Below are 16,909 nucleotides of genomic sequence, written 5' to 3' on the forward strand. Positions count from 1 at the left end.
CACTTGAGCTTGTAGATAAAGTTATTCAAGACATGGACAATTATGAAATACCAATTAACATATATTTGGACCTATCAAAAGCATTTGATACATTGGATCACAAAATAATGTTGCATAAATTGAATCATTATGGCCTTCATTCGAATTCACTTAATCTTATGAAGGATTATTTAACTAATCGTAAACAATATGTGGACATTAATGGAACTCAATCTGATATTTTACAGATAACTACAGGTGTTCCACAAGGATCAATACTGGGTCCGCTTTTGTTTATCATATACATAAACGATATCGCAAACGTTAGCACTATTTTTAAAACTATAATATATGCAGACGATACAACACTTATAAGCACCCTCAGGACATGTAATCCAATTAACAACATTCTCAACATTGAACTTGATAAAGTTAGTGAATGGCTTAAATTAAACAAATTATCTTTAAATGTGTTGAAATCGAAGTATATGATATTTCATATGAGTAAACGTCGTGTTGATACGTTGGATATAGAAATTGACAATGTTAAGATTCAGCGGGTTCATAATTTCAACTTCCTTGGTATAATAATTAATGAACATCTAAATTGGAATAGCCATGGTGATTATATTTCAAATAAGATTTCCAAAACTATTGGCATTTTAAATAAACTCAAGCGCTTTATCCCAGCAAATGTTATGAATATTTTATATAACTCTTTAGTTGTTTCACACATAAATTATGGTATACTGCTTTGTATGTTTATACAGTAGTACAGTTAAAACTTAAGAAAGCGATAAAATGGCAAGAGGCAATAATAAAAAGATTAAAATGTAGGCCTACAATAAAAATGCAAACATTTTTTTTAATTTGGAATAATTTATATAACTTTAAAAGTCATTGCAGTCATTTCCCAGGTACGTACTTCTCAAGATCCAGGTCATAGAATGTAGAGTAACTCTACTTCAGCAGCAGCACACGTGTGTGATGGCATGATGGTTCATCAAAAAAAGTTCTCAAAATGAAACATGGATGTGGTGAACAAGTTGTTACGTTTGTTACTGGTAATATTTTGTGGTAATAATGTATAGGGGTGTCACGAAAGCTCAGACCACGAAAGCTCAGACCCCCTAAGACCTAAGATCACGAAAGCTAAGACCTAACACCTAAGATTACAAATACTAAGATATACTACAGCTTAAAAACAATACTTGTTTATCCATACATAATTTTAAACACAGTAGGTTTCATTTATTACCATAAATATAATTTAATACTACCGCAAAACATAGATAAACTCACATTATTTTCGCCCGTTGAGTAAATGTATATTTTTTCTTTACAACAAACAAACTTGACGGGTTGTTTGTTGGTATATATTTACTCCATTGTGTTGGTTCAGAGGATGTTTTACTTACGCACCTGCCTTTCTTGTATTTTGACTCCAAATTTGTTGACTAACTTTATCCTGAACACCACACATTAAAATTAGGACTTATAAGTACTTTCAGAAGGAGAAACACATAATAACAAATAAATAAATCCTTTAAATTGATGATTTTACAGATGTGTTTCTTTGTATACTGTAATGTAACTCCTCGAGCTCCCCATGCTCAATGTTTTTGTTTCTATGGAGCGCCAAAAGAGCAACAATAATAGTACAAGTATAAAAACAGAAAGAAAACGAAACAAAAAAACTTGTGATTTTTAAATGAAAATTTATTTGCCAGTATTTATTTCTTCGTACTTGCATGATTATACTATTATCATTACAATTTTAATTTTACATTGTTCCATCCACACTGTAGATGGACTCCACAGAGTTTTCAGCCCTCTATATAATTTTTGCTCTTTTGACGTTCCATAGAAACAAAAACATTGAACATGGCCCATGGGGTAGGCCTACTGTACTGTAGGCTAGTCATTTTGTGTGCGAGAAAAACGTCTGTAAAATCATCAATTTAAAAATGTATTTGTTACTTTTTATGTGATTCTTTTTCATGAAAGTGCCAATTCTAAGGTGTGGTATTCAGAATAAATGTTAGGAGTTAAAATACAAGGCAGGTGCGAAAGATAAATATTTGTAATCTTAGGTGTTGGGTCTTAGCTTTCGTGATCTTAGGTCTTAGGGGGTCTGAGCTTTCGTGGTCTGAGCTTTCGTGACACCCTAATGTATAGTATAGTGAATGTTGATAGACAAAAATGGCGAAATAAATGTAAAGGTACACTCTACTAAACTACTAGGCTAGCCTAGGCCTAAATACTACTCTACTACTACTAGTCTAGGCCTAGCTAAGCCCTAGGCTAAGTGTCTGTAGGCGTACTACTACTTATGTAGGGTGATGTAGGCCTATGGCTATACTAGACAAAAAGGGTGCTGGAGTAATAGTATCGTAGAAGGAACAGGTAGGCTGGCCCAGGCCTAGTACAAGTTAGGCCTATAGCTAGCTAGGCCTAGGTACTGTTTAGGCATAGCATACTACGTACTAGGCCTGTCTTGCTTACTAGGCCTAGGCATAATATTAGGCCTATACAGTAGGATAGATAATCATAGCACTTTTCCTACTGGAATTACGGAAAGACTTAAAAAAAAAGGTTTCAAGATGATTTTAGGGGCCAAACCATATCATATAATATAATTATAAATAAAGGAAGTACATTTGTTAACGCCGTGGCTAAAGATACGGTACCGTATTCTAACTTCTGTTTACTAAAGGTACGGTAAAATTGCATTACGTCATAACCAGCCAATGGGGTGCTGGTACGTGTGTGACGTCATCGTATAAGGACTTTGGATTTTTTCATATCACGAAAACAGTGATCAACCGCATTTTCTTTATGCTTCATTTATCGCGATTATCGCCGTCGTGTGTGACAAAAACTAAATGTAGCCTACGTCTGTTATTATTATTAAATATTATTGAAAAGCCAAAACATGTTGATTTTAATTCTAGAATACAAAAAACCGTTTCAAAAGAGGCCTAGGCCTACTTACTACGTACTATATAACCTCATTATATGAGTTTGTTTGTGTAGGGAAAGCGATGCCAGGCTGGGTATGTTGACATGTGTGCGCTGATTTCTGTGACTCAGACCTGGGGCTACTGTCTAAAAATCATAGTATTTGAGGGCCCCTTTATTGTCCGCATTTGCTTGTTGTTTATGGTCACCATTGTAAACAAAGTTTAATAAAAAATATAGGCCTAAAGGCCATTTGGAATAAAACCCTCATCAGCGCACACACGTACACCCATGCAGCCTGGCGCCGCCGTCAGGAATTCTCAACATACACAACAGACGCGATATGAAAAAAAAATCAAAAGTCCTTATACGATGACGTCACACACGTACTAGCACCCCATTGGCTGATTATGACGTAATGCAATTTTACCGTATCTTTAGTAAACAGAAGTTAGAATACGGTACCGTATCTTTAGCCACAGCGATTTGTTAAACATCTTTGTATAAAAATTGATTAAATTCACATCTTTAATGAATGGTGGTACAGAATAGTTGTAGCTCTGTTGTTAAGAAAGCTAATTGTAATACTGTACTCCCTGTCCAAATTGGTGGGCTGCCTTTTGATGGATTACTTCCTGGCCTAGCCTTTGATGATAAGATGGAAGCAATGGATTAACTGAATAAAGTTTACTTAGAACAGTAGGTGTGTGTTTATAACAAAGAAAGATGAATGTTTTCATTTTTTAGTGAATTACTGATTCTATTTAACTCAGCACTGCCTTGAAAATTTCTCCCCATTACATTCAAGTCACAAACATTAACTAATGCCAAGGCATGATAACATGCTGCCACAGCTGCCAGCTATACTGCAGTATCACCTAGTTTATTTAGCAGGGTTCTGGAATATCAGCAGAAGTTGTAGCAAAGCATCTTGCATCTTATGGTTTGTTACCTTCAGTAGCTATTAAATCAAATCAATATCACAGGCAGAATAGCAAAGAATCTTGCATCTTATGGTTGTTACCTTCAGTAGCTATTAAATCAAATCATTATCACAGGCAGAATAGCAAAGCATCTTGCATATTATGGTTGTTACCTTCAGTAGCTATTAAATCAAATCAATATAACAGGCAGAATAGCAAAGCATCTTGCATCTTATGGTTGTTACCTTCAGTAGCTATTAAATCAAATCATTATCACAGGCAGAATAGCAAAGCATCTTGCATCTTGTGGTTGTTACATTCAGTAGCTATTAAATCAAATCAATATCACAGGCAGAATAGCAAAGCATCTTGCATCTTGTGGTTGTTACCTTCAGTAGCTATTAAATCAAATCATTATCACAGGCAGAATAGCAAAGCATCTTGCATCTTATGGTTGTTACCTTCAGTAGCTATTAAATCAAATCATTATCACAGGCAGAATAGCAAAGCATCTTGCATCTTGTGGTTGTTACCTTCAGTAGCTATTAAATCAAATCAATATCACAGGAAGAATAGCAAAGCATCTTGCATCTTATGGTTGTTACCTTCAGTAGCTATTAAATCAAATCAATATCACAGGCAGAATAGCAAAGCATCTTGTATCTTATGGTTGTTACCTTCAGTAGCTATTAAATCAAATCAATATCACAGGCAGAATAGCAAAGCATCTTGCATCTTGTGGTTGTTACCTTCAGTAGCTATTAATTCAAATCATTATCACAGGCAGAATAGCAAAGCATCTTGCATCTTGTGGTTGTTACCTTCAGTAGCTATTAAATCAAATCATTATCACAGGCAGAATAGCAAAGCATCTTGCATCTTGTGGTTGTTACCTTCAGTAGCTATTAAATCAAATCAATATCACAGGCAGAATAGCAAAGCATCTTGCATCTTGTGGTTATTACCTTCAGTAGCTATTAAATCAAATCATTATCACAGGCAGAATAGCAAAGCATCTTGCATCTTATGGTTGTTACCTTCAGTAGCTATTAAATCAAATCATTATCACAGGCAGAATAGTAGCAAAGCATCTTGCATCTTATGGTTGTTACCTTCAGTAGCTATTAAATCAAATCATTATCACAGGCAGAATAGCAAAGCATCTTGCATCTTATGGTTGTTACCTTCAGTAGCTATTAAATCAAATCATTATCACAGGCAGAATAGCAAAGCATCTTGTATCTTATGGTTGTTACCTTCAGTAGCTATTAAACCAAATCAATATCACAGGCAGAATAGGAAAGCATCTTGCATCTTATGGTTGTTACCTTCAGTAGCTATTAAATCAAATCATTATCACAGGCAGAATAGCAAACCATCTTGCATCTTGTGGTTGTTACCTTCAGTAGCTATTAAATCAAATCAATATCACAGGCAGAATGGCAACATTTTATTTTAACATATTTAAAAACACTATATTTAAAACTGTACCTTAGTATATGAACATAATAAAAACTGTAAATCAAGAAAAACAACATAAAAAAGGTAAGTCACAATGTGTACATCATTCAACAGTCTGATGGAATATGAATTGATGATACAAAATGAATTTAAATATCTTGTCACCTGACCATTGCACAATCTTAGTGAATTCAGTCTTTTATCTCATTTTTATTTACCAAATAAAGAGTGATTTAAATCCTCACATATTTTCATAGCCTTTGTCAGCTTATTGGGGTTTGATCATGTCATCTGGACTGATTTTAATAATATTTGTTTTTCTCTTTTATTCTCTATCTAGAAAATCATGGCACTTTCAACTTTTAAATCCCAAAAAATAAAAAAATTATTATAAACACTCATGTAAAGAATTTGTCAAATTTTATATAAAATTATAAATATTTATTAACATTGTAAATAAGTCAATACAGTAATTGTGTCATATTTGTTGTGATTGTTTGTTATCCAAACATGATCAATATTTGTATACATTACCTTTTTTTTATACATCATTAATGATCATAAACAGTTTAAATTTGTAACTTTATCATATAGATTTTGCCTCTTTCACTGTAAATGAATTGATAAAATGCACTTTGTGAAGTGAAACAAATTAATGTAATAAAATTCACTTAATTAAATAAATTAAATCAATAAATTTAAACTCAGATTACAAATACTGCCACCAGTGTCCCAACATTTGAGATCACTTTTTTCTTATAAATACTGCCACCAATGTAAGCTTATTTGTTTTCTTTGCTGTTCTATATTTGTAATCAATACAAAGGTTAAAGTGTAAATATTACCTTTTATGGATTCTCTGCCTACAGTGTTGAGCCTAATCTAATACTGTTTTACTTAAATTGTACAAAGGGTTCTTAAAACTTATCCACATGTCTAAATTAGATTGAAGTTCTTCAATTCAATTGTTATTTACAGTTTTGCTGAAAGAAATTGATAGGTTGCAAATTTAAATTGATTTAACAAAGTTACGAATGTGAATTAAGAGATTGTTCCAAATGGCTGGAATGACATTAAAAAAGAATATTTAAGAGAGTTACAATGGACAAAAGGGATACAGAAAGTGGGGAAATTTCTTCTTTGATTAATAAAGTATTACTGACAAAAACGTTTCATTATTTTGTGCTTTGGCCTATAGAGGGCGTTTTTAAGAATGGTGTTGTTAATTGTTCAAACATTTTAAAAGATTACTTTGTACTGCTCATATTTATTTTGCAGGGTGTGAGTGAGTGTAGCTACTGTATGACACAAAGTCCAATGTTATTGAACTTCCTTCAATACAGACTTGTAAACAATTACTATTATGTAATTTGCACATTTTGAGCTTTGCTGTCATGTGACTATAAAATCACATAAAATCAATTTTCAATAAAATCATTAAATTCATTTTTAAACATTATATTTGATTAATTTATTCACCATATGACATGATCAAAAAGAAAAATCAATATGCATCTGTACTATAAGATGCTTTTATTAAAATGTCATTATAGCACATGGCAGAATTGGAAGTAAAGTTTGACAATAGTAAAAAATAGTTGAAATGGTAAATCATACAAAATGATAATCTATACAAAATTAACAAATCAGGATAACAAGAAACAAACATGATACAAATAAGATAACAATTTATTTGACATTGACATTATCTTATATTATGACCTTTGTATTTTCTATTTATTTTACCTTGTCTTTAACCAATATTACATTTGAAATTGTAGGGCAATGATAAAATGAAAGCAAACATTAAATTATGCGACTTTGAATACTTGATTGACACAAACAATTTATAACAATTCTTGTCCAGTATTGGTCTTCATTATTCCATATCTTTAAAAGTAAAATGTTCACTGTAGAGTATTTGTGTTGTAGCTGTTTAACAATTCCTGTCCAGTATTGGTCTTCATTTCATGTCTTTAAAAGTAAAATGTTTACTGTAGAGTATTTGTGATGTAGCTGTTTAACAATTCTTGTCCGGTATTGGTCTTCATTTCATGTCTTTAAAAGTAAAATGTTCATTATAGAGTATTTGTGTTGTAGCTGTTTGTCATGTTGGTTTACCTGCTTGTCTTTACATTCTATTAGTATGTTAAACATTTTCTACAGTAAAGAGTTAAGTTGTACATTTTACCCAGTTGTTTCTTGTGTATGGGCAAAGTGTAATAAATAATAATCTTTATTGAAAATGATACCTTAATATTTTCATCTGTTGCAACTGATATTACAATTTCTTGAGTTGTAGATTGTATACCTTTGAAATCTCCTGTCTGATTCAGCAGCCGGTTATCTAATGTATACATTTTAGTTTTCTTTATAGTTGTTTAACTTCATAGGTAGAATAATCATGTTGTCATGCTGTATGTCATAATATTTGAATGGGTTCATACAGCACAACTTAGTTTGTTTGTATTAATAGTTTATATGATCATTTTCTTTGGTTTTTTGCCTGTAAAAATTCAATTGGTTAGATTTTGTCTTGTCTCTCGTTAAGTAGGCCTACTAAAATTGTTTAATAAAGAATATATTTAACACCAATGTTGGCCCTGCCTGTTGTGTGAACTTAGACTACATTAATCTAATAACCTTTGCCTTAGTTTACTGTTTGTTTGTCACCCTGTTATTCCCCTTAGTAATATCATCTGATAAGCTTTTTAAAGCAATTAAACCAGGCTTTAATTGTTGCACTATTGTACTTGTAGCATTAAATATAGTAGGTTTATTTATATACTTTTTTAAACACTCTAAAGTAAAATTCACAATAAACTTTTTACAGTTTGTCTTCTGTCTTTATACAATTTTGTTTCAATATTACTATCAACCAAATTACAAAATAGTGTATAATTTACTTTATTAATATTTAAAACCAAAGTTGTTTTTTTAAATCTTTAAATTCAACGATCAAAGTCTTTTATCAAATTGTTTGTTGACTGATTAGCAATTGTGCTCTGTATTTTATTTACTATAAATTTATAAAAATTGACAAGTTATATTATCATTCAAGCAATATAAGTTTTTTATTTTTTTTTTACACAATAAACGTGAGTCTTTGAAGAATTTCATTTCGCTTCTAAGTGTATCAAAGCAAGAGTAAACGGAGAGTACTTTCCTCAAACGTTTAAATCTCTATATGAAATCTTTATCAACTCACGTCATGACATCATCAGTTGTTGATGATGTTGTATTGAAGGTCATGCGGTCCCTGGCCAGGTGAGAATGCAATTAGGTGATTGTACAGATTGTTCATTGTTTTATCTATCTTCCTTCTAATGTTTGACTCTCTAATTGACTCTGTCTATCTTTCCATTTTGTTTCCTTAGATAGGATGTTTGCCTCCCAGTTTGGTACATGATTTTCACCTGGCCAGGCACCGTACAACCTCCAATCTACAACCGGAAGAGGCGTACGACGTCAGCATCCTTTAATAATTCACCTTTGACACAGAATGTGATAGAGTTAAGTTATGAATCATTGTTATGTTGTTCAAAGATCTAGAGCACAAAATATCTATTCTATTATTGGAATAGCGTTCAGTAGGACCAACACAATTTCAGTCGGTATTTGATTTTCACATTTATTTTCGTTTTTTCTTAACTTTAATTTTTTTATCGTGTGCTTCACTTTGTATCATTTATACTTGTTTTTATTACAACAGAAAATTTATTTAAATAAAAATGTAAAATTGAATGCAAAACTTTCTTTGTTTTGTTGATTACAGCTTTAATTGAAGCCATAATGAAAAAAAAAACCAAAAAACTCTGGCATATAGTAATGTAGGAAATATAAATAAGTGAATATTTACAATTAAAACAAATTTATAAATTTACAAACTACCCATTAACAATGCTGAAGTATTCAAAGTCCAAATACAGTGTATTTTGTAAGGACCTTCTGTTATCAGTATTAGTGGTTGCAGGTTATACTTACACCACCTGATTTACAAAAACCTATACATTTATGTTGATATTGTTTTTGTTATCCTAACTCCAGGGAAGTGACTTGAGTTTCTTGCAGTGGCACTCTTTGTTGTAATGTTCATTTGAATAATGTCTTGTATGAACCTCATCTCATTTAGTGATTGTATTATAGTATTTTGTCTAATTTCAAGTACAATTATATAATTGTATTTTCACAAGACCTTAATCAGTCATTATTAGAGTTTACCTGAGGTACCTTGCTACACCTTGTTTGCTTTACCTAAAATAGTAATTCACGTTGGTTTGTAGTTGTAATCAACTAAATGATAAGAACAAAGCAAACACTAAGTCACGCTATGTTGTAATTTGTATAGAATCCATTGAATTGCACTGGTTATCACTATATAAATAATGATATAAAAGTGTTTGGTCTTCTGTACAAAAACCACTTGCATTCAACTTTTGAAGAGGAAATGTTGCATATTTTGGATTTCTTTTATTTTAGCATTGCTCCACTGTAAGTGTTGTAGGTCTAGAAATATTATAATATTATTTGATAGAGGAGGCATTGGTTGAGGAAATTGTTGATAGAAGAGACAATGATTGGATTATATATTTACTCTATTTCAACATCATGTTCAGTACTTTTAGTCCTAGTACTGTATTAATATTGATTATTGTCAAAATTAGAGGAAGGGATAGTATTTAGGTTGAGTTTAAAGCCACAATCTGCAGATGATCCTCTAATGATGTGATGAGCTGTCAAATTAGAGGAAGGGGTAGTATTTAGGTTGAGTTTAAAGCCACAATCTACAGATGATCCCAATGATTGCTTCATTCTTTGCCATTGTGATGAGCTGTCAAAATTAGAGGGAGGGGTAGTATTTCGGTTGAGTTTAAAGCCACAATCTACAGATGATCCCAATGATTGCTTCATTCTTTGCCATTGTGATGAGCTGTCAAAATTAGAGGGAGGGGTAGTATTTAGGTTGAGTTTAAAGCCACAATCTGCAGATGATCCTCTAATGATGTGGTGAGCTGTCAAAATTAGAGGGAGGGGTAGTATTTAGGTTGAGTTTAAAGCCACAATCTGCAGATGATCCTCTAATGATGTGATGAGCTGTCAAATTAGAGGAAGGGGTAGTATTTAGGTTGAGTTTAAAGCCACAATCTACAGATGATCCCAATGATTGCTTCATTCTTTGCCATTGTGATGAGCTGTCAAAATTAGAGGGAGGGGTAGTATTTAGGTTGAGTTTAAAGCCACAATCTGCAGATGATCCTCTAATGATGTGATGAGCTGTCAAAATTAGAGGGAGGGGTAGTATTTAGGTTGAGTTTAAAGCCACAATCTGCAGATGATCCTCTAATGATGTGATGAGCTGTCAAATTAGAGGAAGGGGTAGTATTTAGGTTGAGTTTAAAGCCACAATCTACAGATGATCCCAATGATTGCTTCATTCTTTGCCATTGTGATGAGCTGTCAAAATTAGAGGGAGGGGTAGTATTTAGGTTGAGTTTAAAGCCACAATCTGCAGATGATCCCAATGATTGCTTCATTGTTTGCCATTGTGATGAGCTGTCAAAATTAGAGGGAGGGGTAGTATTTAGGTTGAGTTTAAAGCCACAATCTACAGATGATCCCAATGATTGCTTCATTCTTTGCCATTGTGATGAGTTGTCACACAAGTTTCTTTTTATCATTAAGTATCTACCTCTAGTATTCAAATAACTCATAATATTATCATCATGTTTTAATGTCTGTGAAAAGAAGCTGTGTATTTATTAATGCAGTTTACTTTAATATAAAATTATTTGAATTGAAAAATTGTTTTTTTTTATAATATAACATTATACATTGTTTTTGCGTTTTCTTTCAGTTTAGCAATACAATGGCTCTCCATGGATGGCTCGTTGATCTTTGTAAAGAAAATGATCTTGAGGTAGCCAATTTACACTGTTTGGATAATAGCATTTGACCAGCAACAATTATAGCAACACTATCACATTAGCAACTTAAAAAATTATTATAATTATTAGCTTATGATCTGGAATCAAAAGAGAACTAAAACAAGTAACTAAATAAATTAAAAATTTAACTTACAGTATCACAATGGATCACAATAATCACTGTAGTGCTTATAGACACTGTTGGCTCATTTGATGTGATTGTTTTGATTTAATTATTTGACCAGCATAATAATATCGACACAATACAACATATGAAAGATGAAAAATGCTGGGCAGGGGCAGATTAAGAAAAATGCATTGCTGTAAATCAATGAGCCAGCTACACCTCATATAAAAATAAATATAAAAACAAATAATTAAATACAAATTTTATTAAAATTTTTCTATAAAAATATGTCTACAAAATTAATGTAAATACAAAATTTAAGACAAGAAGAAAAAAAAACTTATTTATTTGGGCAATCTAATATTATTATAATGATAATATTGTAATATAATGTCGTCTATGTTTACTATAGTATATGAATTTTAATGAAAAATGTAACTGAATGCATATTGATCTATATGTTTTATTTCATAGATTGCAAGAGAAAAAACTGCTGAAGAAATTTTCCATTTCATTGTTAGCAACAATGCTGTCAACATCCAAGATCAGGTATACATCAATTTGTTTTCCTTTGTAATGAATTTGATAATACAAACCTTAAATTACTTGACACTAATTAAAGTACATCAATACTAATTTGTTTTTAAGATCTTTTATAAGTGTTCTCTGGTTGCATATTTTCAGTTAACATTCACACTGATTGTTAAAAGCATCATATTTTTTTCACTTCTTGAGCATTTTTTAGTGTTAAAAAGTATATTGTGTGTTTATATCTTATCTTAGCTGTCTGTTAGATGGTTTGTCAAAATAATTTAGTACATTTGTCTTTCAGTACAATTTGCTTAGACAATTTGATTGGCTAATACCCGATTTGAATAATGGCTTGGTAACCCAATCCCCTGTAATTGTAATTAATTTCATAATCTGAACAATGATATAATTATTCATCTGTTGAACAAATAACTAAACAAACTTCATAAGAAATATATACATCACTGAAAAAAATACAAGGCAGTGAAAAAAAAGATGAACAGGTGTCAAACACTTCTATCCACATTGGACCCCTTGTACAAATAACAAAACATAAAAACACAAACATTTAGGATATAAAAATAGCTGAAATGGTACTATTTTCAGTTTCATATATAAAGCACACAGACGCAACATGCCAACATTTACGACCTGGCCACAACAAGCATAATGGAGGTACACACCTAATTGGTGACAGTGGCTAAGGCTGCTTTTGTGCTTTCCTACATTGTCATTCATGCTTATATTAACAAATAAGGCCTATTTTTTTCTCTCTCTCTTTTGAATATAGATTACTTTTTAAAGGCACATAATTTAGCTCATCAGCTTTTGTATTTTTGTTATATGAACAAATTTCACACAGCAGTTTCATTTATTAAACTTTATCACTGGAAGAAAAATACAAGGCACAAGGCAGTGAAAAAAGTGATGAACAGGTGGCAAGCACTTCTATCCACATTTGACCCCTTGTACAAATAACAAAACATAAAAACACAAACATTTAAGATATAAAAATAGCTGAAATGATTCTATTTTAAGTTTCATATATAAAGCATACAACATGCCATCATTTACAAACTGGATTTCACACAGCAGTTTGAAACAAACAATTCAATTTTCCATTTATAAAATGTACCATAACATTAACAAATTGACAAAACCTAACCATTTAAAAAAAAAAAGGAGCCTAAAACATGGTAGAACACTGGAGGCCTTTTGTTTCCCCTTCCACCACCAGTTCCTGTGGCTGATTGTTCAAACTTTATATGATCATTTATATGATCATCCCAACATAGGTATGATGCTATTTTGACACCAAGATTAGTTTGTGTTTTCTCAAAGATACAACCATTCTTCTGATAAAAATATGTGATGAGATGTTTATCATGTGATATAGAAATAATTTGAAAATTAATTTCCCATGTTACTCCATTGAATAAGAACATCATGTCCATCTGCAGCAAATGACAGTCATCAATGTTAATGATTGACTTGTAACATTTTCCCTATTTAAAATATACGTCATGAACCAATCATGCACATTAATTTAGATGTTGGTGCATTACCCACTGCTTCTTGAGGCTGACATCAAACCCTATCAGCTCAAGCTCTGTGTTGTATACAGATTTAACCACCAGACTAGTGACTGTTTTATTACTACAGTATTACTATTTTATTATTGTATTCAATTATTCAAGACCCAACAGTGTATCAAAACACCAATACAGGATCAAAATAAAAGTACAGTATAACATATTTACATGGTAAAAATATTAACATAATTAAAAAACTATTCATTAAACATTAACAATTCAACAGATTTAGTTATTCAAGTTATTAAAAATGACATTAAATGCTGTATAAGTATTAATGTATAAGTATTACAACTAAAAATATCAATGTTAGGAAAAATTTAACTAGATCATTATAAAGCTCTGTCTACACTATCAAACTTTATGTGACAAAAAAATGTGATGTGCCCATATATGGACAAGGCACACTTTTGTTGGTCAAACTAGTCTAGTGATAGTGTAGACATAGCTCAAGATTGACCAACATGACAGAAAGAACTATGAATGCAAAGAACATGAATTTTAAACCGCCCGGTGATATTGTCAAAATTTGATTAAATAATTTGAAACAATAAAGATGAGGAAACATAAGAATATTTAATAGTTTAGGGTTATGACTGGTAGATGGTATACATATACAATTCATAATAATTGTGATAATATAATTTAAAAATGATTGCTCATTTAACTGGCATATAATTAGTATGTTATGTTCAGGCCTAATTTGTCTAATTATTCTTAAGTACTTGACTACAGTCGGTATAACAAAGTATAATAGCAATAATAATTGTTATTCTTTCAATGATTATGATAACATACTGTCTGTTAGATCCTAAATGTATATCAAAGCAAGGCTGAAAATTAGTATTATACAATGTTTGTTATAAAAGACATTAAGTTTTAATTGATTAATTTTATTAGATATATTTTTGACACAGCAAAATAATATGATTGTAAAAAGGTGATGTTATAATTACACTGTGTATAAAATAGAAATGCCTACACACAAACACACACTAATCAGTAGGCCTAAATGATTATCAACAAGTATGCCTATTACAAGTTGGAGTGGTGCAATTGAATAGTGAAAACCTGTTATTAACAGCTACAACACAATTTGAAATTTAAAATAAATTTTCCAGATTTATAATTGCACTGTAAAATAATACTATAAAATTGTTCAAAATATGTAGGATGAAGGTTTATTTTAAAATAGCTTTTACTTACAGTCTGCCCAACTATTTCAAAATAAAATTGATTATAGATGATATAGTTAGTATTATCTGTTTTATATTTCAGAATTCAAGTATACCTTGATCATGAGCATAACAATAGTTTACACAAACAATACATTTTACAATGCTTATAGAAATAATCATTTAAAGTTGATTGTTAGTTATTAGAAAAATATCTTTCAACATTGAAAACAAAGTAATAAACTGTTATCAATTAAGGATATTTATTTACAAGATTATTAGTCATTTTTTTGTTTAGATATTAAGGAATAAGATGTACATGTTTTGTAACTTTGTTTATTATTTAATATTTTCAATAGGATGGCACTACAGCGTTGATGTTTGCTGCTTATGTAGGTAATGCAGCCATCTGCCATCAACTTATTGATGGTGGAGCTGATATTAACCTACAAGATAAGGTAAGTAATACACACATTTTTTAAATAAAATTATTGAACCTTCAGTGAAACAAATCAATGAATTGAAACTATTGTTTTAGAATTTATATGCTACCACCACTATAACTTTAGGAAAATCATATATTATCTCTTAGTGTACGTGAATTCTGTAATCCGATTGGTCAATATATATGAGATATAATTCCGTATTACGCCCATTTACTCAGTCAAGTGGATCAGAAGGGTAATATATCCCGTATTACCTGTTTGATGTTTCTACGCGCGCGTTGTTTATGTATTGTATTTTTGTCGTTGAGCGCATGCGTAGTTGTGATTTCAACCATCGAATATGAACCAGTCTCTTGTCCAATTGCTTATGTGTACACTAAGAGATAAAATCGTTGCACCCTATAATAACACAATACTGGTGTGTGTACTGTATATAGGTCAATATAGAAATGATGTAATAACTTATTTTCTTCTCACATAAAACATTTTACAAATTCTCAAAATATTCTGTTTAAACTTGCAATCAAATTTTTGGATTAAGAAAATGTATACTTCAAGTTACTTGTTTACAACATTAATATGTGTATTCAATAATATACACATTTATTTTCCATAATTCGTTGCTGAATGCTGCTTTAGAAATAAAGTGTGAAATGAATTTTACAGCACAGTTTTTAAATATTTTTGGTATTGATTATTATAATTTAACTACTATACTGTAAAATAAAAAATGCTGATAGCATACCTAATCATCAAAGTTTGTACAGTGAAATGGTATAGTCAGTATGTTTTTATAAATTGATAACATTCAATAGAATGCTCATAACACAAACTTTATTCTTTTGAATATTTAACTGTATTTTAGTATTAGGCAGGTTAGATAACAGGAATAACATTTGTTAATATAAGTTTTAAAAAAAAATGTACATTTTAAAAAAAGGTTGTGAATATTAATCACGTCTATCATCAACCTTCACCTTGATTCCTTTGCTCTTTATATTTTAAGGATATTTCTAGATTAAAATGATATATCTATGCTGAAATGAAAGGTTGTGAAGATTAGTTTTGGTAGAAGGGCTCTTTCATAAGCCCATAACACCATAATAATATTATGACAAAATATATATTACATATACGCACACATATATTATACAAAATTTCATATTTTTGGTGGTATATTGTTCTGTATAATTTTGAAGATTCTAAGTTGTTTAAATTTAACCAATGGCAGCATATCATAATTAAAATTGAGTTGCTCCTACAGCCTTGTGTTAAATGTTAGTTGGAACCATTGTTATAATTTGAAATCTTTCGGTTTATGAACCAAATCCAAGCCTATTAAATTCTATTGGCTTGCTACTCATATATCTTCGTAATTTTTTGAATAAATTTAGCCATTAGGCCTTTCAACAATCTACAACATTCTAATTTTTATGGGCTAATTAAAATGCAGTATTATTATTATTTGAATTTTCGAAATCTACAGTATTCTAGCTAATCTTGGTTTATTTAAAACTGATTGTAAATTGCTAAAAGATCACATAACCAAAAAAAACTTGTAATTTTTATTTTTTGGTGTTAAACAGTTTATGAGAAAAAATTGCCTTACTTGAAGCGTAGCAGTATTGTGGTTATAATCAAGAAATTGCAAATTTCAAGGCAATTAAATTAGTTTACACTGATAAAGATGCACACAAGTGTTGCCAACAATTCTTGTGTAAGCTACATTTTAATTTCTACATAATGCATTGCTCTATAGTTCTAAATTTACGACTGAACCTCGCTCTTCA

The 16,909-nt window shown here is 30.8% G+C and overlaps 2 protein-coding genes across 3 annotated transcripts in view; both read left to right on the top strand.

Moving 5' to 3' along the window:
• LOC140045019 (uncharacterized) overlaps positions 1 to 9,028 on the top strand; it is a 53,061-nt gene extending 44,033 nt beyond the window's left edge. For both annotated transcript variants that reach the window (XM_072089755.1, XM_072089754.1), the window contains one exon: positions 8,702 to 9,028. In XM_072089755.1, coding sequence (XP_071945856.1) covers positions 8,702 to 8,806 — 105 coding nt within the window. In that variant the 3' untranslated portion in view covers positions 8,807 to 9,028. The remainder of the gene's footprint in view (positions 1 to 8,701) is intronic.
• A 2,003-nt stretch (positions 9,029 to 11,031) lies between these two features.
• The window catches only part of LOC140045018 (uncharacterized), a 57,666-nt gene continuing 51,788 nt past the window's right edge, over positions 11,032 to 16,909 (top strand). The window contains exons 1-3 of the mRNA XM_072089753.1: positions 11,032 to 11,241; positions 11,850 to 11,924; positions 15,033 to 15,131. Of these exons, the coding sequence (XP_071945854.1) occupies positions 11,191 to 11,241; positions 11,850 to 11,924; positions 15,033 to 15,131 (225 nt within the window). The 5' untranslated portion in view covers positions 11,032 to 11,190. The remainder of the gene's footprint in view (positions 11,242 to 11,849; positions 11,925 to 15,032; positions 15,132 to 16,909) is intronic.

This window comes from Antedon mediterranea, chromosome 3 (assembly GCF_964355755.1).
Source record: "Antedon mediterranea chromosome 3, ecAntMedi1.1, whole genome shotgun sequence".
In the NCBI taxonomy this organism is placed as follows: domain Eukaryota; kingdom Metazoa; phylum Echinodermata; class Crinoidea; order Comatulida; family Antedonidae; genus Antedon; species Antedon mediterranea.